Here is a 22,500-nt window from a genome sequence, read left to right on the forward strand (position 1 = left end):
TAATATTTGAACAGTTGAGCTGTAACTTTATAACATTAGCTAGTTTTCTTGTCAGGTTTAAATGTCTGTATTAAGATCAAGTATTCAAAAATTCTAAAATAAAACATGATCCTCACACTAAAGCAGAGGGAAGGATCTTTAACACAAATCCCACCCGTATTCAGCACAGGCTTTAGCTTCAGTAGAGCTGTGAAATGGTTTATTTTGAAGTCGTTCAGTGTGAGGTTACAGGTTTATGTATTTGGCCCTCAGGTGCTGAGGCGAGCGCGGGTTAAAGACAGAATCATTCCTCAGAGGCCATTAGCTCAGAAATGTGTTTTTCAGCTTGATGGCGTGTGAATAATGGCAGATTTAGAGCCAGTCTTGCGGCACTAACTTCACACCTTCAGAAAATCCGAGTGGAACAGCAAACCATTTCTGAGTGAGCCGTTTCTGATGAATGAAAAATCATTTTTTAATACCGACCTGAGGCAGTTACTCTGTAGCTGAAGGGGCGGAGCTTCCAGACTCCTCCGTGGTTTGGAATCTTAACAATTCCAGGATGGAAAAAATGAACTGCTGTGATTTTTGTTTGTGGAAAACGTGCGGTTGTTTCTGTTCTGGTGGTTCATTAGCGTGAGGTTCAGCTCTCTGATCTGTCACTATTCAGATTTACGGATTTAAACACATGCAAACTTCAGAACCCTGCAAAACACGTGTACACGCTGATTTACTAATTGTGCTTTCGCATACACAGTGTTTATTCTCTTGCGTCTGAGCAAGGTGTTCCTGATCCACTTCCAAATGAACAGCGAGAAAGTGATTTGATTCTGAATCGACTCGACTGCAGGAAGTGAATCAAACATGCGCTGTGTTTTGGGTGGCTGCGGTTTTACTGTAGATGTGAGATGCAAACTGAGCCAAAGCACAGAGCTGTAGCACTGCAGAAATGCCGTGTGTTCTGAGGTTTGTTATTTGGCAGAACTAGTTATTTATCATAACTGAATCGTTTATTTGGCAGCGGCTCCATGTCCTCTGTGCTCGAGTGATTTTTGTGATTTCTACATGCTTGGTAAAGATTTATTTAACTTTTCCAGTGGCTGTATTTCTGTAGAGGTTTGATAGGGTGTGTAGAGGTTTGATAGGGTCTGTAGAGGTTTGATAGGGTGTGTAGAGGTTTGATAGGGTCTGTAGAGGTTTGTAGAGGTTTGATAGGGTCTGTATAGGTTTGATAGGGTCTGTAGAGGTTTGATAGGGTGTGTAGAGGTTTGATAGGGTCTGTAGAGGTTTGATAGGGTCTGTAGAGGTTTGATAGGGTCTGTAGAGGTTTGTAGAGGTTTGATAGGGTCTGTAGAGGTTTGATAGGGTCTGTAGAGGTTTGTAGAGGTTTGTGAATGAAAGAGTTTTACTCGGACAGTTTGCCTTGTGGTTTGTTTATTTATGCACAGTGTGAAACCAAACCAAAAAGCAAATGAATCAAAAGAATCAATTCACTCTGATTCTGAATCAGAATAGTGTGTGACATGTCCATTTTGCAAGTTTGTCTTAATGAATATGTAATTTGGAGTGTTTCTTCCTCAAAGAGTAAACCAGTGGGCGGAGTCAATGCAAATACATTAATTTTTCAGTATGTAGTGTTTCTAGGCGCTTTAATCTTATAAACAGAAACACACATTACTACACTCACAAACTTTCTTGTTATCGTGTATTTTAAACATTTTCTGATGCATCTCACCATCTTTAATCAGCGTTATATTTAACGAATATTCTGCATATTTAGTTTCAGTTTCAGTTTTCTATCAGTCTCTGAGAACTTGTCACGGCTGATGAGGGCCCGTAACACACACAAAAACATTACTCACTTATTGTTTCCTCCTCTAACGTTATTATTATTTATGAAGATATTGTCTAATCGTTCACAGCAGCCCATAACTGCACACACTCATCTATTTATTCAGGATTTTAGTGAAGTGTAAGAATATAATCAGAATCAGATTAATGTGAGAATTATATGAGTCGCTTGCACATAAAAATAAACAAATAGTCAAACCTGGAAGTTTAAGGAAAGAAGGAGATGAAACGGATCAGAGAGGAAGTGCGTCCTGCTCCTGTTTAACTTTAGAGAGGAAGTGTGTCCTGCTCCTGTTCGACTTTAGAGAGGAAGTGTGTCCTGCTCCTGTTTAACTTTAGAGAGGAAGTGTGTCCTGCTCCTGTTCGTCTTTAGAGAGGAAGTGTGTCCTGCTCCTGTTTAACTTTAGAGAGGAAGTGTGTCCTGCTCCTGTTTAACTTTAGAGAGGAAGTGTGTCCTGCTCCTGTTCGTCTTTAGAGAGGAAGTGTGTCCTGCTCCTGTTTAACTTTAGAGAGGAAGTGTGTGTCCTGCTCCTGTTCGTCTTTAGAGAGGAAGTGTGTCCTGCTCCTGTTTAACTTTAGAGAGGAAGTGCGTCCTGCTCCTGTTCGACTTTAGAGAGGAAGTGTGTCCTGCTCCTGTTTAACTTTAACAACAAAACCAAACTCAACATCACACTGATACGAGCAGCACACTGAGGCAGCCATCTTAGACACCACGGCCTGCTGCAGTATTCCAGGAGATTTCAGAATTATCCGTGTTTTAGCTGAAAATGTACATGCTGTGATGATCCGTCCTGCAACCAGTGTGTGTGTGTGTGTGTGTGTGTGTGTGTGTGTGTGTGTTTCAGGTTTGGGGATTATTATAGTTTTACTCAGTGTGGTGGTCACTACACTCACCTGTCTGTCCATGTCAGCCATCTGCACTAACGGAGTCGTACGAGGAGGTACACACACACACACACACACACACACACACACTTCTCTATTAAATATGTGTTAAAACTATTCTCAATTAAACTTTTTTGTTTATAGAAGGAGTGTAAACGAGGCGTATCTTTGTGTATTATTTTGTATTATTATTAATTTTGTAATAAGTGTATTGTATTATTTAAAACTAGGATGGATAAAATATCTCACACTAACACTGTTCTCAAACGTGTTTAAAGAAAATGAAGAGGAATGTTCTATTTTAAAACATTAATTTTTAAAGTGAGTTTTATTTCCCTTTATAAATATATTTGTTTTTATGTATATGTGTGTGTGTGTGCGTGTGTGTGATCAGGAGGAGCATACTATCTGATCTCGCGCAGTCTGGGCCCGGAGTTCGGCGGCTCTATCGGTCTGATCTTCGCCTTTGCTAACGCCGTAGCCGTAGCGATGTACGTGGTGGGATTTGCTGAGACGGTCGTGGATCTGCTGAAGGTACAAACCTCTCCGTCAGTCAGCTCTCCTGTTATTTATTAAAGAGTTTTATTCATTACTGAGTGGATTCCTGAGCCACTCACTCTGCACAGAGCTGTAGCTCTATAACTACACAGTGGAAAACACATTTCTGAGCTAATGGACTGTGAGAAATGGCGTCTTTCTGCTAACTGCTGCTGCTTCGCCACCTGAGGTGTGATTATTACCCCCCGAGGGCAGAGTGTATGACTTCACACACCTAAAGATCGATCACTCAGACCGAACTCGCTTTCAGCTGCAAGAATAACAGAGCTAAAGAGATATCTTTGATTGGTTCTCTTAATAATTTGCATTTTCAGATCATAGCTAGCATGTTAACTAGCTGAGTGACTAGCGGATTAAAGTATATAAACTTCATCAGCTGCCGTGTATAAAAATATTCTGTGCTATAATACACCAGACTCTAGTGATGACTGAAACTGTGTGTGCTGAGAGTGAAAACATCACATCTTTATGAGTTAATGTGGAAAACACACACACACACACACACACACGTTAATGGAGTGTGATGATTTTAGGACAATAACGCCATCATGGTGGACGAAGTGAACGATATCAGGATCGTCGGCTGCATCACTGTGGTGCTGCTGCTCGGGATCTCAGTAGCCGGGATGGAGTGGGAGGCCAAGGTCAGCCCACACACACACACACACACACACACACACACACACAGTTATATATTACTTGTGTGTATTAGAAAAACACTCATAAACACAGCGATGTGATAAATTATCTTCTGATATCTGAGCTGTTTAAGTTTTTCATTAATGTTGTGTTATGATGTAAGTTTTCTATTCACACAAACACAACATTTTCAAAGAAATATACACTTTCGTTGTTTTTAAGAGTCGAAACATTTAAAGTTAAAAGTTGTTGTCATCATCTCTGATATTCTCTATCACAATGATACACTTTAGAACTTTATTTCTCTGTGAATATGTAATTATTTCTGCATTTCTTTAATAAATAAATACTAACAGTGTGAGTGTTTCTCTATAATCTGTGTGTAGGCTCAGATTGTGTTGTTGGTGATTCTCCTGGTTGCCATAGTGAATGTGTTTGTGGGGACAGTGATTCCCGCCACCAAGGACAAAAAAACCAAAGGCTTCTTCAGCTATCAAGGTGACTTTCATAATAATAATAAATAAATAAATAAATAAATACATAGAGTCACTGATGCTTTGTAAAGATCTGGGTTCGTGTTGTGGTGCTGCATCTCAGTGTGTTTATTCCACTACAGCCTCCATCATGGCCGAGAACTTTTCTCCAGAATTCCGAGATGGGGAAACGTTTTTCTCCGTCTTTGCCATCTTCTTCCCGGCAGCGACGGGAATTCTGGCAGGAGCGAACATTTCTGGAGATCTGAAGGTAAAATCTGGACCTCATTCATCATTTATCACGCTGGAGACCAACAGACTGATTCATGCAGCACTTGCAGAAGCATTTACACACCGAGTGTGATGTTCATCCAAACCATCTTAATGACCATCTTCTCAAACTCAGTCGCTTCACATTAATGACCTGAAACAAAGCGATTCCAAACCACATCCATAAATTAACACGAATAAAACTAGCCGCTGGATTAGGAGAAAAGTAATGGCGCCCTATAAAGGGGGAGGAGTTAGTGTGTGTCTGTGGTGGCCGACACGCTGCAGTGGCTGAGCTGCGTTATTGGAAGGTTTAGCGCACACTGCGCTCAGGAGACGCTCTTTCACCATTTAGTCGCCATCTCTCTGTGAGCTTTGCCTTTTATGGAGTTTTGTGGGCGTGGCTAAATGTGAATCAGCTGTGCCATGAATTGGTAATTTATGGCTGATTGGTGTTTATCAGCATAAGCAATGAGAACTAATATTATTTTATTTGTTACTAAACAACAGCGTGTGTGTGTGTGTGTTGGTCAGAAAGTATGTGTAGTGATCAGAAGGTTCAGACATTGTGGCTCAACTGTTTTAAGCTAGTGATGGGAAGGTTGTGAGTTCAGATCCCAGAACCGCCAGAAAAAATTTATCTTTTTTCAAAATCTGTGTGTGTGTGTGTGTGTGTGCGTGTGTGTGTGTGTGTGTGTGTGTGTAGGATCCTCAGGGCGCTCTTCCCAAAGGCACACTGCTGGCCATCTTCATCACAGGAATGACGTACCTCGGCATCGCACTGTGTGTTTGTAAGTACATCAAACACATGCTAACACATGCTAATGCTAAACAGACCTGGCTAATCATACAGCATGTGTATCCAGTAACACTAGCACACTGTACAGTATCGTAACACACACGCAGTGTTACTAGCACACACACGAGCACACTGACCCCCATCACACTCCTCCATCACTCTCCTCCATCACACTCCTCCATCACACTCCTCAAACACTCTCCTCCATCACGCTCCTCAAACACTCTCCTCCATCACGCTCCTCCATCACGCTCCTCAAACACTCTCCTCCATCACGCTCCTCCATCACTCTCCTCCATCACTCTCCTCCATCACGCTCCTCCATCACGCTCCTCAAACACTCTCCTCCATCACGCTCCTCCATCACGCTCCTCCATCACACTCCTCCATCACACTCCTCAAACACGCTCCTCCATCACGCTCCTCCATCACGCTCCTCCATCACTCTCCTCCATCACACTCCTCAAACACTCTCCTCCATCACGCTCCTCCATCACTCTCCTCCATCACGCTCCTCAAACACTCTCCTCCATCACGCTCCTCCATCACACTCCTCAAACACTCTCCTCCATCACTCTCCTCCATCACGCTCCTCCATCACTCTCCTCCATCACGCTCCTCAAACACTCTCCTCCATCACGCTCCTCCATCACTCTCCTCCATCACGCTCCTCAAACACTCTCCTCCATCACGCTCCTCCATCACACTCCTCCATCACACTCCTCCATCACACTCCTCCATCACGCTCCTCAAACACTCTCCTCCATCACGCTCCTCAAACACTCTCCTCCATCACTCTCCTCCATCACGCTCCTCCATCACGCTCCTCAAACACTCTCCTCCATCACACTCCTCCATCACTCTCCTCCATCACACTCCTCCATCACACTCCTCCATCACTCTCCTCCATCACACTCCTCCATCACTCTCCTACATCACGCTCCTCCATCACGCTCCTCCATCACGCTCCTCCATCACGCTCCTCAAACACTCTCCTCCATCACGCTCCTCCATCACGCTCCTCAAACACTCTCCTCCATCACGCTCCTCCATCACGCTCCTCCATCACTCTCCTCCATCACTCTCCTCCATCGCGCTCCTCCAACACTCTCCTCAAACACTCTCCCCCATCACGCTCCTCCATCACACTCCTCCATCACGCTCCTCAAACACTCTCCTCCATCGCGCTCCGCCATCGTGCTCCTCAAACACTCTCCTCCAACACGCTCCTCCATCGCGCTCCTCCATCACGCTCCTCCAACACGCTCCTCAAACACGCTCCTCCATCACGCTCCTCCAACACGCTCCTCAAACACGCTCCTCCATCACGCTCCTCCATCGCGCTCCTCCATCACGCTCCTCCATCACTCTCCTCCATCACACTCCTCCATCGCGCTCCTCCAACACGCTCCTCCATCACTCTCCTCCATCGCGCTCCACCATCGTGCTCCTCAAACACTCTCCTCCATCACTCTCCTCCATCGCGCTCCTCAAACACTCTCCTCCATCGCGCTCCTCCATCGCGCTCCTCAAACACTCTCCTCCATCGCGCTCCTCCATCACGCTCCTCAAACACTCTCCTCCATCACTCTCCTCCAACACGCTCCTCCATCAAGCTCCTCCAACACGCTCCTCAAACACTCTCCTCCAACAAGCTCCTCCATCAAGCTCCTCCAACACGCTCCTCAAACACTCTCCTCCATCGCGCTCCGCCATCACGCTCCTCCACAAGCTCCTCCATTGCGCTCCGCCATCGAGCTCCTCCAACAAGCTCCTCCATAAAGCTCCTCCATCGCGCTCCTCCATCAAGCTCCAACGCGCTCCTCCATCGCGCTCCTCCAACGCGCTCCTCCATCGCGCTCCTCCAACGCGCTCCTCCATCGCGCTCCTCCATCGCGCTCCTCCATCAAGCTCCAATGAGCTCCTCCATCGCGCTCCTCCAACACGCTCCTCCATCGCGCTCCTCCATCGCGCTCCACGATGCTGTATATTTCGATTGAACATGTAACCAATGATTGGTCTCAGTTGTAAACAGAATATCAGTGAATAATGAGTGTGAACTGATTAAAATCTAAAGTCTGATCTGTGCTCAGCTGCTACAGTGGTGCGAGACGCCACAGGAAATGCAAACGACACCATCACTCCGGGTTCAAGCTGCAATTTCTCAGCCGCCTGCAATTTCGGCTACGACTTCTCCCCATGTGCAGTCACCAAGTGCCAATACGGCCTGATGAACAACTTCCAGGTCAGAGGTCAACCCAGAAATGCTCACCTGTCCAAACCGAAACTAAATAAAACAGATCTCATGTATTATTACACACTGAGTGTGTGTGTGTGTGTGTGTGTGTGTGTGTGTGTGTAGGTGATGACGATGGTGTCTGGGTTTGGACCCCTCATCATTGCAGGAACCTTCTCTGCTACGCTCTCGTCTGCACTCGCCTCCCTCGTCAGCGCTCCGAAAGTCTTCCAGGTCAGAGAGAAGTTCACTAGCTCACTAGCATACTAGCTCACTACACACTCCACACTAACACACTCCACACTAACACACTCCATACTAGCACACTCCATACTAGCACACTACACACTACACACTAGCTCACTACACACTACACACTAACTCACTCCATACTAGCACACTACACACTAACTCACTCCATACTAGCACACTACACACTAGCTCACTACACACTAGCTCACTACACACTAGCACACTCCATACTAGCACACTACACACTAGCTCACTACACACTAGCACACTACACACTAACACACTCCATACTAGCACACTACACACTAGCACACTAGCACACTACACACTAGCTCACTACACACTAACACACTCCATACTAGCACACTACACACTAGCACACTAGCACACTCCATACTAGCTCACTACACACTAACACACTCCATACTAGCACACTCCATACTAGCACACTACACACTAACACACTCCATACTAGCACACTACACACTAACACACTCCATACTAGCACACTACACACTAGCACACTACACACTAACACACTCCATACTAGCACACTACACACTAGCACACTACACACTAGCTCACTACACACTAACACACTCCATACTAGCTCACTACACACTAACACACTCCATACTAGCACACTCCATACTAGCACACTACACACTAACACACTCCATACTAGCACACTACACACTAACACACTCCATACTAGCACACTACACACTAGCACACTACACACTAACACACTCCATACTAGCTCACTACACACTAGCACACTACACACTAACACACTCCATACTAGCACACTACACACTAGCACACTAGCACACTACACACTAGCTCACTACACACTAACACACTCCATACTAGCTCACTACACACTAACACACTCCATACTAGCTCACTACACACTAGCTCACTACACACTAGCACACTACACACTAACACACTCCATACTAGCACACTACACACTAGCACACTAGCACACTACACACTAGCTCACTACACACTAACACACTCCATACTAGCACACTACACACTAACACACTACACACTAGCACACTACACACTAGCACACTACACACTAACACACTCCATACTAGCACACTCCATACTAGCACACTACACACTAACACACTCCATACTAGCACACTACACACTAACACACTCCATACTAGCACACTACACACTAGCACACTACACACTAACACACTCCATACTAGCACACTACACACTAGCACACTACACACTAGCTCACTACACACTAACACACTCCATACTAGCTCACTACACACTAACACACTCCATACTAGCACACTCCATACTAGCACACTACACACTAACACACTCCATACTAGCACACTACACACTAACACACTCCATACTAGCACACTACACACTAGCACACTACACACTAACACACTCCATACTAGCTCACTACACACTAGCACACTACACACTAACACACTCCATACTAGCACACTACACACTAGCACACTAGCACACTACACACTAGCTCACTACACACTAACACACTCCATACTAGCTCACTACACACTAACACACTCCATACTAGCACACTACACACTAACACACTCCATACTAGCACACTACACACTAACACACTCCATACTAGCACACTACACACTAGCACACTACACACTAACACACTCCATACTAGCACACTACACACTAGCACACTACACACTAGCTCACTACACACTAACACACTCCATACTAGCTCACTACACACTAACACACTCCATACTAGCACACTCCATACTAGCACACTACACACTAACACACTCCATACTAACACACTCCATACTAGCACACTACACACTAGCGCACTCCATACTAGCTCACTACACACTAACACACTCCATACTAGCACACTACACACTAGCACACTACACACTAGCACACTACACACTAACTCACTCCATACTAGCACACTACACACTAACACACTACACACTAGCACACTACACACTAGCACACTACACACTAACACACTCCATACTAGCACACTACACACTAGCACACTACACACTAGCACACTACATACTAGCACACTACACACTAGCACACTACACACTAACTCACTCCATACTAGCACACTACACACTAACACACTCCATACTAGCACACTACACACTAGCACACTCCATACTAGCACACTACACACTAGCACACTCCATACTAGCACACTACACACTAACACACTCCATACTAGCTCACTACACACTAGCACACTACACACTAGCACACTACACACTAACACACTCCATACTAGCACACTACACACTAACACACTCCATACTAGCACACTACACACTAGCACACTACACACTAACACACTCCATACTAGCACACTACACACTACACACTCCATACTAGCACACTACACACTAACACACTCCATACTAGCTCACTACACACTCCACACTCCATACTAGCACACTACACACTCCACACTCCATACTAGCACACTACACACTAACACACTCCATACTAGCACACTACACACTAACACACTCCATACTAGCTCACTACACACTAGCACACTACACACTAACACACTCCATACTAGCACACTACACACTAGCACACTACACACTCCACACTCCATACTAGCACACTACACACTAACACACTCCATACTAGCACACTACACACTAGCTCACTACACACTAGCACACTACACACTAACACACTCCATACTAGCACACTACACACTAGCACACTCCATACTAGCTCACTACACACTAACACACTCCATACTAGCACACTACACACTAACACACTCCATACTAGCACACTACACACTAGCACACTCCATACTAGCACACTACACACTAACACACTCCATACTAGCTCGCTACACACTAGCACACTACACACTAGCACACTACACACTAACACACTCCATACTAGCACACTACACACTAACACACTCCATACTAGCACACTACACACTAGCACACTACACACTAACACACTCCATACTAGCACACTACACACTACACACTCCATACTAGCACACTACACACTAACACACTCCATACTAGCTCACTACACACTAGCACACTACACACTAGCACACTACACACTAACACACTCCATACTAGCTCACTACACACTAGCACACTCCACACTAGCACACTACACACTAACACACTCCATACTAGCTCACTACACACTAACACACTCCATACTAGCACACTACACACTAACACACTCCATACTAGCTCACTACACACTAGCTCACTACACACTAGCACACTCCATACTAGCACACTACACACTAGCACACTACACACTCCACACTCCATACTAGCACACTACACACTAACACACTCCATACTAGCACACTACACACTAGCTCACTACACACTAGCACACTACACACTAACACACTCCATACTAGCTCACTACACACTAGCACACTCCATACTAGCTCACTACACACTAACACACTCCATACTAGCACACTACACACTAGCACACTACACACTAGCACACTACACACTAACTCACTCCATACTAGCACACTACACACTAACACACTCCATACTAGCACACTACACACTAACACACTCCATACTAGCTCACTACACACTAACACACTCCATACTAGCACACTACACACTAACACACTACACACTAGCACACTACACACTAACTCACTCCATACTAGCACACTACACACTATCACACTCCATACTAGCACACTACACACTAACACACTCCATACTAGCTCACTACATACTAGCACACTACACACTAACACACTCCATACTAGCTCACTACACACTAGCACACTACACACTAACACACTCCATACTAGCACACTACACACTAGCACACTACACACTAACACACTCCATACTAGCACACTACACACTAGCACACTACACACTAGCTCACTACACACTAACACACTCCATACTAGCACACTACACACTAACACACTCCATACTAGCTCACTACACACTAACACACTCCATACTAGCTCACTACACACTAACACACTCCATACTAGCACACTACACACTAACACACTCCATACTAGCTCACTACACACTAGCACACTACACACTAACACACTCCATACTAGCTCACTACACACTAGCACACTACACACTAACACACTCCATACTAGCACACTACACACTAGCACACTCCATACTAGCACACTACACACTAGCACACTACACACTAGCACACTACACACTAACTCACTCCATACTAGCACACTACACACTTACACACTAGCACACTACACACTAGCACACTACACACTAACTCACTCCATACTAGCACACTACACACTAACACACTCCATACTAGCACACTACACACTAGCACACTCCATACTAGCACACTACACACTAGCACACTCCATACTAGCACACTACACACTAACACACTCCATACTAGCTCACTACACACTAGCTCACTACACACTAGCACACTACACACTAACTCACTCCATACTAGCACACTACACACTAACACACTCCATACTAGCACACTACACACTAGCACACGCCATACTAGCACACTACACACTAGCACACTCCATACTAGCACACTACACACTAACACACTCCATACTAGCTCACTACACACTAGCACACTACACACTAGCACACTACACACTAACACACTCCATACTAGCACACTACACACTAACACACTCCATACTAGCACACTACACACTAGCACACTACACACTAACACACTCCATACTAGCACACTACACACTACACACTCCATACTAGCACACTACACACTCCACACTCCATACTAGCTCACTACACACTAACACACTCCATACTAGCACACTACACACTAACACACTCCATACTAGCTCACTACACACTAGCTCACTACACACTAGCACACTACACACTAACACACTCCATACTAGCACACTACACACTAGCACACTACACACTCCACACTCCATACTAGCACACTACACACTAACACACTCCATACTAGCACACTACACACTAGCTCACTACACACTAGCACACTACACACTAACACACTCCATACTAGCTCACTACACACTAGCACACTACACACTAGCACACTACACACTAACACACTCCATACTAGCACACTACACACTAGCACACTACACACTCCACACTCCATACTAGCACACTACACACTAACACACTCCATACTAGCACACTACACACTAGCACACTACACACTCCACACTCCATACTAGCACACTACACACTAACACACTCCATACTAGCACACTACACACTAGCACACTACACACTCCACACTCCATACTGTAGTAGACACCTGAGAGGTGATACCTAATACAGATAAGGTTAGATCTCCCTCTCTCTCTCTGTCTCTGTCTCTCTCTGTCTCTCTCTCTCTCTCTGTCTCTGTCTCTCTCTGTCTCTCTCTGTCTCTCTCTCTCTCTCTCTCTGTCTCTGTCTCTCTCTGTCTCTCTCTGTCTCTCTCTCTCTGTCTCTCTCTGTCTCTCTCTCTCTCTCTGTCTCTGTCTCTCTCTGTCTCTCTCTGTCTCTCTCTCTCTCTCTCTCTCTGTCTCTGTCTCTCTCTGTCTCTCTCTGTCTCTCTCTCTCTGTCTCTCTCTGTCTCTCTCTCTCTCTCTCTCTCTGTTCCAGGCTCTCTGTAAGGACAACATCTACAAAGCGCTGCATTTCTTCGCTAAAGGTCACGGTAAAAATAACGAACCCATCCGAGGCTACGTGCTGACCTTCCTCATTGCCGTGGCCTTCATCCTCATCGGTGAGGATACAGTTCTAATAATACAGTTAGATCTAATACGATTATATCATCATTAAACCTCTCTCTCTTTCTCTCTTCCTCTATCTCATTATCTATCTCTCTATCTTTATCATTATCTGTCTCTCTCTCCAGCTGAGTTGAACGTCATCGCTCCCATCATCTCTAACTTCTTCCTGGCCTCCTACGCCCTCATTAACTTCTCCTGCTTCCACGCCTCCTACGCTAAATCCCCAGGTCAGTCTTCACCCCTGCGCTCGGCCCCCGTCAGCACTAATAACACTACTGTATTCAAACAGAAATAGAAAAGTGTCATTAGTTAGTGTCAGAAGTTGGACTTCACTTTTCTCTTTCAGTGTAAAATGGGCGGGGCTAAGCAAGGGGAACGCTTGTATAAGCTCCACCCACTAATCATCAGGCCAATGTTGTTTTTATCACACACACAGTTTATCCTCAAATATGAGCTAAACTAGCAAGTATAAGATAAACTAGTGAGTATGAGATAAACTAGTGAGTATGAGATAAACTAGTGAGTATGAGCTAAACTAGTGAGTATGAGATAAACTAGTGAGTAAGAGATAAACTAGTGAGTATGAGATAAACTAGCGAGTGTGAGCTAAACTAGCGAGTGTGAGATAAACTAGCGAGTATGAGATAAACTAGCGAGTGTGAGATAAATTAGTGAGTATGAGATAAACTAGTGAGTATGAGATAAACTAGCAACTATGAGATAAACTAGTGAGTATGAGATAAACTAGCGAGTATGAGATAAACGAGCAACTATGAGATAAACTAGCGAGTGTGAGCTAAACTAGCGAGTGTGAGATAAACTAGAGAGTGTGAGATAAACTAGCGAGTGTGAGATAAACTAGCGAGTATGAGATAAACTAGCGAGTGTGAGCTAAATTAGTGAGTATGAGATAAACTAGTGAGTATGAGATAAACTAGCAACTATGAGATAAACTAGTGAGTATGAGATAAACTAGCGAGTGTGAGCTAAATTGGCGAGTGTGAGATAAACTAGCGAGTATGAGATAATCTATCAAGCGTAGCTACTGTGTAAGTCAATAATTGTGTGCTGCTACATGCATTCTGATTCTCGTATTGTATTTAGCTGATTGCGTGATGTCATAGGCGGAGTCTCAGGCTGTCAATCACTCTCCCCTCCCCCCCCTCCCCCCCCCAGGCTGGAGGCCGGGGTATAAGTACTACAACATGTGGCTGTCTCTGTTCGGGGCCGTGCTGTGCTGCGCTGTGATGTTCGTCATTAACTGGTGGGCTGCGCTTCTCACCTACGCCATAGAGATCTTCCTCTACATCTACGTCACGGTCAAAAAGCCAGGTAATGACCACGCCCATGCTGATATCTTACCCGCCAATCGTCTATCAGATCTGACAGCGCACTAAACAAACGAGACAATATTGATTAATAACTCGGCGCTTATACGGACTGATGAGAGAAATGGAAGAGTAGAGTTTTTACAGTGAGCACTTCTCTCTATGATTCATATCTGAGAGAATAATTAATGATAAATGACTAGCGGTTAATGATTAATAGCTGAACAGACGGGTTAATTCTCCTCGTCCTGCAGATGTGAACTGGGGCTCCTCCACGCAGGCCGTGACCTTCGTGAACGCCGTGAACAACGCGCTGACTTTATCAGGAGTGAATGAACACGTTAAGAACTTCAGGTAATGAGCGTGCAGTAACACAGTCACATTCACGAACACTGCTGCCATGTTTAACACAACTTCATTTCCACTTCACACGTTTCTATCGACCCTCAAAAAGTCCACGTTCACAAAGACCTCATTACTGATGCTACGATTTCTGTTAGAGCTCCGACGACATGAAGTTATTTTCATTTCTACAAGTTTAATTTCAGTTAATTATTTATACTGGAGGAAATCTTTAATGACGTTCAGCCTTTTACCTTAACTACTGGAGTAGGACAGCCACCGTAAATACCCTAATAAACAGGCATTGCACAAAAGTTTGTGCCCCCCTGGCCAAATGACACATTTTGTTGATTTATTTGTTTACGTGAAAAGAAGTAAACATAACCTCTGCAGCAAACCAGTTTTTTAAAAAAAATCTGCAAGATTTTTTGCAGAAAATGTGATTTAAAAAAAATAAAAGTTTTGCTACCGAGGCTGTGTTTGATTCTTTTCACTTCAAAAATAAATAAAATGTGTCACTTGTCCAGGAGGACACAAACCTTAGTCAGTCTAATGTATGAAATAATAATAATAATAATAAGAAGAAGATAAATTTAATAAATGTAAAATGTATATCCCGTATTTATTATTTATTATTTCTGTAAAGCTGCTTTGTGTCCATTGTTAAAACGCTATACAAATAAAACTGAATTGAATAATGAGACTATTCATTCCTCTTATCTGCATCTTATCAGGACAAAATGTAATAAAGTTATTAAATACAGTATGTAATGGAGTTTATTGATATTTTAAAGTTATAAATCTTATTGTTATCTTTATTATCTTTACTTATTAAAGTGTTTATTTTCCGGTCAGGCCTCAGTGCATCGTGTTGACCGGACCTCCTAAAACCCGCCCGGCTCTGCTGGACCTCGCTCACTCCTTCACTAAAAACTTTGGTCTCTGCATCACCTGCGAAGTGTTTGTGGTGAGGAAAGATCAGCCTTCATATCGCACATTAAACACTGAAACGTCAAGTCTACACACGTGGAAGTCTTTCTCTCCGTAAAGTTTACTACAGTTTATAATAAAATACACAACTTTACACTTTACACTACTCTCACTTCACAATACTCAAACATCTCCCTTTATAGACCTGCACTCAATAATACACCAGAACAGCCGTCTTTCCCCAAAACAAATCCACAAGCCAGTCGACATATGAAGCTGGAATGACTGACAGTTTATAGATAGAGAGATAGATAGAGAGATAGATAGATAGATAGATAGAACTTTATTTTCATCGCACACTAACAAGATGCAGTTCAGCATCTACCAGAAGTGCAAATAGTAGCATTGTGCAAATTAACAAAGTGCAGGTTTAATACGCACTTATAGCACTATTACTATACACTATATGGCCAAAAGTATGTGCACCCCTGACCATCACACCCATATGTGCTTCTTCTCCAAACTGTTACCACAAACTCTGAAGCACACAGTTGTATAGAACGTCTCTGTGTGCTGTAGCTTTACAGTTTCCCTTCACTGGAACTAAGAGACTCAAACCTGTTCCAGCATGACAATGCCCCCGTGCACAGGAACTGGTACACAGATGAACTGGAACTGGAGACTCCTTACCCAACATCAGCGCCTGACCTCACTAATGCTCCTGTAGCTGAATGAACACAAATCCCCACAGCCACGCTCCAACATCTAGTGGAAAGATTCCCAGAAGAGTGGAGCTCATTATAACAGCAAACACACGGGAATAAATCTGGAATGAGACGTTCAACAGGTACATATGGGTGTGATGGTCAGGGGTGCACATACTTTTGGCTGTATAGTGTATGTATACAGTAAATAAATAAATAAAAAGGCTATGGGCAGTGATTGTGTGCAGTAGCTATTGAGTAGATAACCGTATGAATGATAAATTACACTGTGTTATAATAGAAAAGACTCTAATAGGTATAAAAATATAATAGATGAAAGTATTAGTCATAAATATTCATAAGCGATGTGTACATTATATATACAACACACAATATACAATATATATACAGGTAATATACAGATATATAAAGATAACCTCGGATATATACTATGAATCTACAGTTATATAGGTGCTTAGGTGTTTTGAAATTTCTGATGTTAACTGCCCCACCCACCATAAGCCCCGCCCCTTTCCCGCCTTCTCGCATTAGTAGTGTTTCGTCTCGACTCGGTCGTCCTGCCGGAAAGACGCGGTGACGCGGCGTCCTCGCTTTCTGTCACGGTCAATGGAGAAACATCTCCAAAACATGGAGAATGTTCTGAGTTCGTTAATGTGAAATAAAACATTAAACAAATGATTTGTAAAACGACAATATTGAAAACGTACGGTGTTATGTTTTTACTGTTTACTGCGTTTTTTTTAGCTCCGCCCACTTCAGCGGGACTAAGCTTGATTCCTTGATTAATATTATATTGATACTGGAGTGTGTGTGCGTGTGTGTGTGTGTGTGTGTGTTACTACTCCACAGCCACTCTGTATTCGAATGTTGTTATGCTGTGTTTGTGTGTTTATTGTGTATATGTTGTGTTGTTGTTGTTGTTGTTGTTGTTGTTATCAGGGTTCTCGGGTGCAGCAGCAGCAGGAGCTCAGTGACTGTATGGAAAAGAATCAGCTGTGGCTCAATCAGCAGAAGAGGAAAGTGTTTTACGCCGCCGTAACGACCGACAACTTTCGCGACGGAGCAGAGAGTCTGTTACAGGTGTGACACTAAATACTGAACTCATAAACTGTAGATCAGACAGCGAGGAGTGCAGCAAAAATCCAGTTAGATCAGACAGACTGCACTGCACTGAGAGTAATACAGAAACTGGAGATCATTACGTTATATAACGTTATAGTGTAGGATAGATCAGACACAGTAAAGGATTTAGTCTAATCTAAAACTAAAGTGAAATGAACATTGTGAGTGTTGTGAAGTCTGATAAGACACACTCCGAGGGTTAAATGAACTGACGGTAATTTTCCTGCTCGGCTTTACGTGAAGTGATGTTCCTGTTCAGCAGACTTTGGCTGCTCTTGCACATGTATCAGGATGTTATTATCAGTATCGATAGCGCTGCGCCGTGCCGAGGCCAGATTAACAGCCGTGTCTGATTATACCATAAAGACAGATAAGGAGTGTGAAGTGGAATAACACCGGTGGCTGTTTAAGTGCATCATAAAGAGAGAAGCAGAGTGCACTTTAGTAACAAATACAGATCAGACGGGGAAAAAATCCGGCTCCATTTTAAATCTGTTGATTTTCTTCACATCCATGACGTTTTCACTCCATCAGTAAAGAAGAACCGCGGCTCAGACCGTACCGCTTTCACGCTCACGCTGCGCTCCCGCATCAGGATTTTTCCATTTACAGCCCCGCCTCCCTGATCCTCCTCAACCTTTGTGCTCTGAATAACCGCAATCATCAAATTGTAAAAAATAAATAAATAAACGTTCAGAGTTTGTTAGATAAGTGATGGAAAAATCAGAAGGGACAATGACTTGTGAGCAGGACTCTTAACTCCTGTAGCTTATATATTAAATGGTATATTTAAATAACGGAAAGCGTGCGCATGTTTGTCTGCTGTCAGCGGAGCTTGTGTTTGAGTCGAGGCCGAGGTGTGTGTGTGAGCGCCGGAGAAACACTCCTGCACCTTTAGGGGTTAGGGTCTGGCCTCTTACTTTATCAGTGCGAGTGAAGTTCATTAGGTGAGAGGAAACTTCAGCCGAAACGTTTACCCAGAATGCATTGTAAAGCATCTCAGTAAAATTCTTCACATTTCAAAACTCAGCTGTTGAATTTGTGTTCAGATTTTTAGCACGCTAGCGCACATGCTAGCTAATTAGCACGCTAAGGAGTTATCTCGGTGGTTAACCAACTTTATGCTGCTAGCTAATAGCATGCTATCATGATAACGCGTTTATACGACTCTAAACAACACAGCGACATTGTTCCTGCTGAGTACATTTCCAAGCATGTGTGTGTGTGTGTGTGTGTGTGTGTGTGTGTGTTTGTGTGTGTGTGTGTGTGTGTGCGTGTGTGTTATGGTTTCAGGCGTCAGGATTAGGAAGGCTTAGACCAAACACACTGATGTTGGGGTTTAAGAGAGACTGGAAGACAGCAACAACAGAAGATGTACAGGGATATGTCGGAGTTCTGCAGTATGTTTTACACACACACACACACACACACACACACACACACACACGCGCAATGCTGTCATTCCACACCCCAGTAACACTGTTGTGTGTTGTGTTCAGTGATGCGTTTGATTTCGAATATGGAACGGTGATTCTGAGGGTCAATCAGGGACTGGACATCTCACACATCCTCGCAGCTGAAGGTAACAAACAAACAAATAAACAAACAAACAAACAAACAATATTCAATTGTTCCTTCTGTAGTAATGTACATACACAACACTTTCACACTTCCTTTCAGCTTAAACACAGCTGGATTTTAGGATCCTTAGTTTGGAAAAGTGTCTTTCTGTGACAGGAGCAATCCCATAATCCTGTTCACCTGAAACATGAATCTGGAAATACTGTAATATTCTAATTTACTCCACAGCGCTGCTGAATTCTGGATCCTGATTGGTCAGAAGGTGTTGATTAGTTTTCTATAACAGCATCTCTGACAGTAGCACAGGTTTATATTAATGCACGTGTTCTAATACATTATCGTTTCTATAGCAACAGCTCATTCACAGGGATTAAAACATGTATAATCGTTGATATTTTGTGAGGAAGTGTTTGTTTAACATTTATGGAAGGAGTCTCCAGTGTCAGCGCTTTGTAACAGCTAAAAGAGACGCTGGTGAGGGAACGACTGTTTATAGCTGCTATAACGTACGCGACAGCACGAACTGACTCGTTTCACTGAACGTTAAATGTAACTATAAACGGATAAAACGTACAGCATGCCATTCTTTAAGTAAATAACAGTTGCTAAGTAAGTTGCTGTGGCGTCAGAGGAATAAAACACTCGGGGACGTGCTGTTAGAGGAAAATAATCAACTTCAGTGTAGTAACAGTAACTCCAGCACTCCGTGGTCTATTATCTACACACAGGTTTATGACACAAAAGAAGTAAAGTTGTGTAAACCTGACACTCGTTTTATAAATGTGTGTGTGTGTGTGTTTCCCTCCCCAGAGGAGATGGAGAGGATGCTCCTGGAGCAGCAGGCGTTGGAGATGGAGGAGAACGGCTTCCAGGAAGGAGGAAAAGGATTTTTTAAAAGATACAGAAAGTCAAAGAAAGAGCTGACTCCTAAAGGTCATTACACTATTATACATGCTGTGTATATTTACACACACACACACACACACACACACACACAGTTCTGTGTAAAAGTCTTAGACACGTGTAAAGAAATACTGTAGAGCAAAGATGCCTTCAAATATAATGAAATTAAATGTTTCTACATTTTTAAAAAATCCTATAAAGAGCAGTAAACAGTAATAAATGAAACAAAGTCAGTATTTAATGTGACGATCCTTCACTTTAAATAAATAAAACAGTATCTCAGATGCAGTGTGTGCAGTTTTATAAGGAAATGAGCTGGAAGTGTTACTGAGCATCTTGCAGAAGCAGCCACAGTTCTTCTGGAGACTTTGACTGTCGACTCGCTTCTTATTTCTGCAGCGAAACCCAGCAGCCTTCATTATGTTTTTATCTGAAAAGTGTCTCTTATGGAATCTGCTGCTTTCTTTACTGACATACAAACATTTTTCTGTAACATTTCATTTTGTGCTGGAAAACTAATGTTTGGAATCTAAAATGTTTTTGTACTGAATCAATAATGTAGAAGCCAGAAAATAAACATCTATAACAAAGTTTGTACTAAAAAATAGATACAGTGCCAAGACTTTTGCACAGTGCTGTATATTAGCTCCGCCCACCACTCAGGTCTCTCTGTAGTGTACAGTTACTGACTGTAGCCCATCTGTTACGCTGCACAAAGTATTGGCACCCCTCTATCTTATCCATCAGTGGAAAGGGAGCAGCACTGATTTGGGTGGTGGTTTATTCTCTGTAAAGCTGTAACACTGGCATGAGTGTGTGTGTGTGTGTGTGTGTGTGTGTGTGTGCGTACAATGTGCATCTGTTATGGCTATTTGTTGGCTTATAATAAAATTATATTATGCAAATATTCCAATACAACTTGAATAGACACTGGCTGGACTTTCAACTGTTTATATTGTGTATGTGTGTGTGTGTGTGTGTGTGTGTGTGTGTGTGTGTGAGAGAGAGAAAGAGATTCAGAAATGATTTGGCTGCTTTTAAACAGAAAAGGTGGGCGGGGTTTGTCTAAAGGAGTTTTAACCATCTGTGCTTCTCTAATCTAATCTAATCAGACACACACACACACACTCACACACACACTCACTCACACACACACACACACACACTCACACACACACTCACTCACACACACACACACACACACTCACATTCCTGACTATCTGGCAGCACACTGATTGTCCGTCTGTGACAGATGGAGGAAACAGCTTGAGTCTCTTCTGTGAAATATATTACAGATATTTTTGGCCAGTTATTTTTGCATTTTTTGGGACGTCATTGTGTATAGCGGTGTTGTGGTGGTGGGCGTGGCCTCCTCTCCACACACCACGCCCACTAACACACACCACGCCCACTAACACACCATGATCAGGACCATAACCACGTCTCATTTCATTTTAAACACTTTCATCACAACGCTAGTTACGATTACATTTTACCTGCTTTCTGTCCATCCGTCTCACTGATCTCTCTCTCTCTCTCTCTCTCTCTCTCTCTGTTTCTCTCTCTCCTGATCTGTCTCACTGATCTCTCTCTCTCTCTCTCTCTCTCTCTCTCTCTCTCTCCTGATCCGTCTCACTGATCTCTCTCTCTCTCTCTCTCTCTCTCTCTCTCTCTCTCTCTCCTGATCTCTCTCTCTCTCTCTGTTTCTCTCTCTTCTGATCTGTCTCACTGATCTCTCTCTCTCTCTCTCTCTCTCTCTCTCTCTCCTGATCTCTCTCTCTCTCTCTCTCTGTTTCTCTCTCTCCTGATCCGTCTCACTGATCTCTCTCT

At 43.5% G+C, this 22,500-nt stretch overlaps 1 protein-coding gene across 2 annotated transcripts in view; it reads left to right on the forward strand.

Annotated features, from left to right (window-relative positions):
• The window catches only part of slc12a1 (solute carrier family 12 member 1), a 35,055-nt gene that overhangs the window by 7,620 nt on the left and 4,935 nt on the right, over window positions 1–22,500 (forward strand). For both annotated transcript variants that reach the window (XM_053235163.1, XM_053235164.1), the window contains 17 exons: window positions 2,676–2,771; window positions 3,110–3,249; window positions 3,807–3,917; window positions 4,299–4,410; window positions 4,529–4,656; window positions 5,362–5,446; window positions 7,548–7,699; window positions 7,817–7,924; window positions 13,609–13,732; window positions 13,865–13,966; window positions 14,916–15,071; window positions 15,322–15,421; window positions 16,265–16,376; window positions 18,004–18,144; window positions 19,480–19,586; window positions 19,686–19,768; window positions 20,578–20,700. In XM_053235163.1, the coding sequence (XP_053091138.1) occupies window positions 2,676–2,771; window positions 3,110–3,249; window positions 3,807–3,917; window positions 4,299–4,410; window positions 4,529–4,656; window positions 5,362–5,446; window positions 7,548–7,699; window positions 7,817–7,924; window positions 13,609–13,732; window positions 13,865–13,966; window positions 14,916–15,071; window positions 15,322–15,421; window positions 16,265–16,376; window positions 18,004–18,144; window positions 19,480–19,586; window positions 19,686–19,768; window positions 20,578–20,700 (1,980 nt within the window). The remainder of the gene's footprint in view (window positions 1–2,675; window positions 2,772–3,109; window positions 3,250–3,806; window positions 3,918–4,298; window positions 4,411–4,528; window positions 4,657–5,361; window positions 5,447–7,547; window positions 7,700–7,816; window positions 7,925–13,608; window positions 13,733–13,864; window positions 13,967–14,915; window positions 15,072–15,321; window positions 15,422–16,264; window positions 16,377–18,003; window positions 18,145–19,479; window positions 19,587–19,685; window positions 19,769–20,577; window positions 20,701–22,500) is intronic.

Source organism: Pangasianodon hypophthalmus, chromosome 6 (genome assembly GCF_027358585.1).
Source record: "Pangasianodon hypophthalmus isolate fPanHyp1 chromosome 6, fPanHyp1.pri, whole genome shotgun sequence".
Lineage (NCBI taxonomy): Eukaryota > Metazoa > Chordata > Actinopteri > Siluriformes > Pangasiidae > Pangasianodon > Pangasianodon hypophthalmus.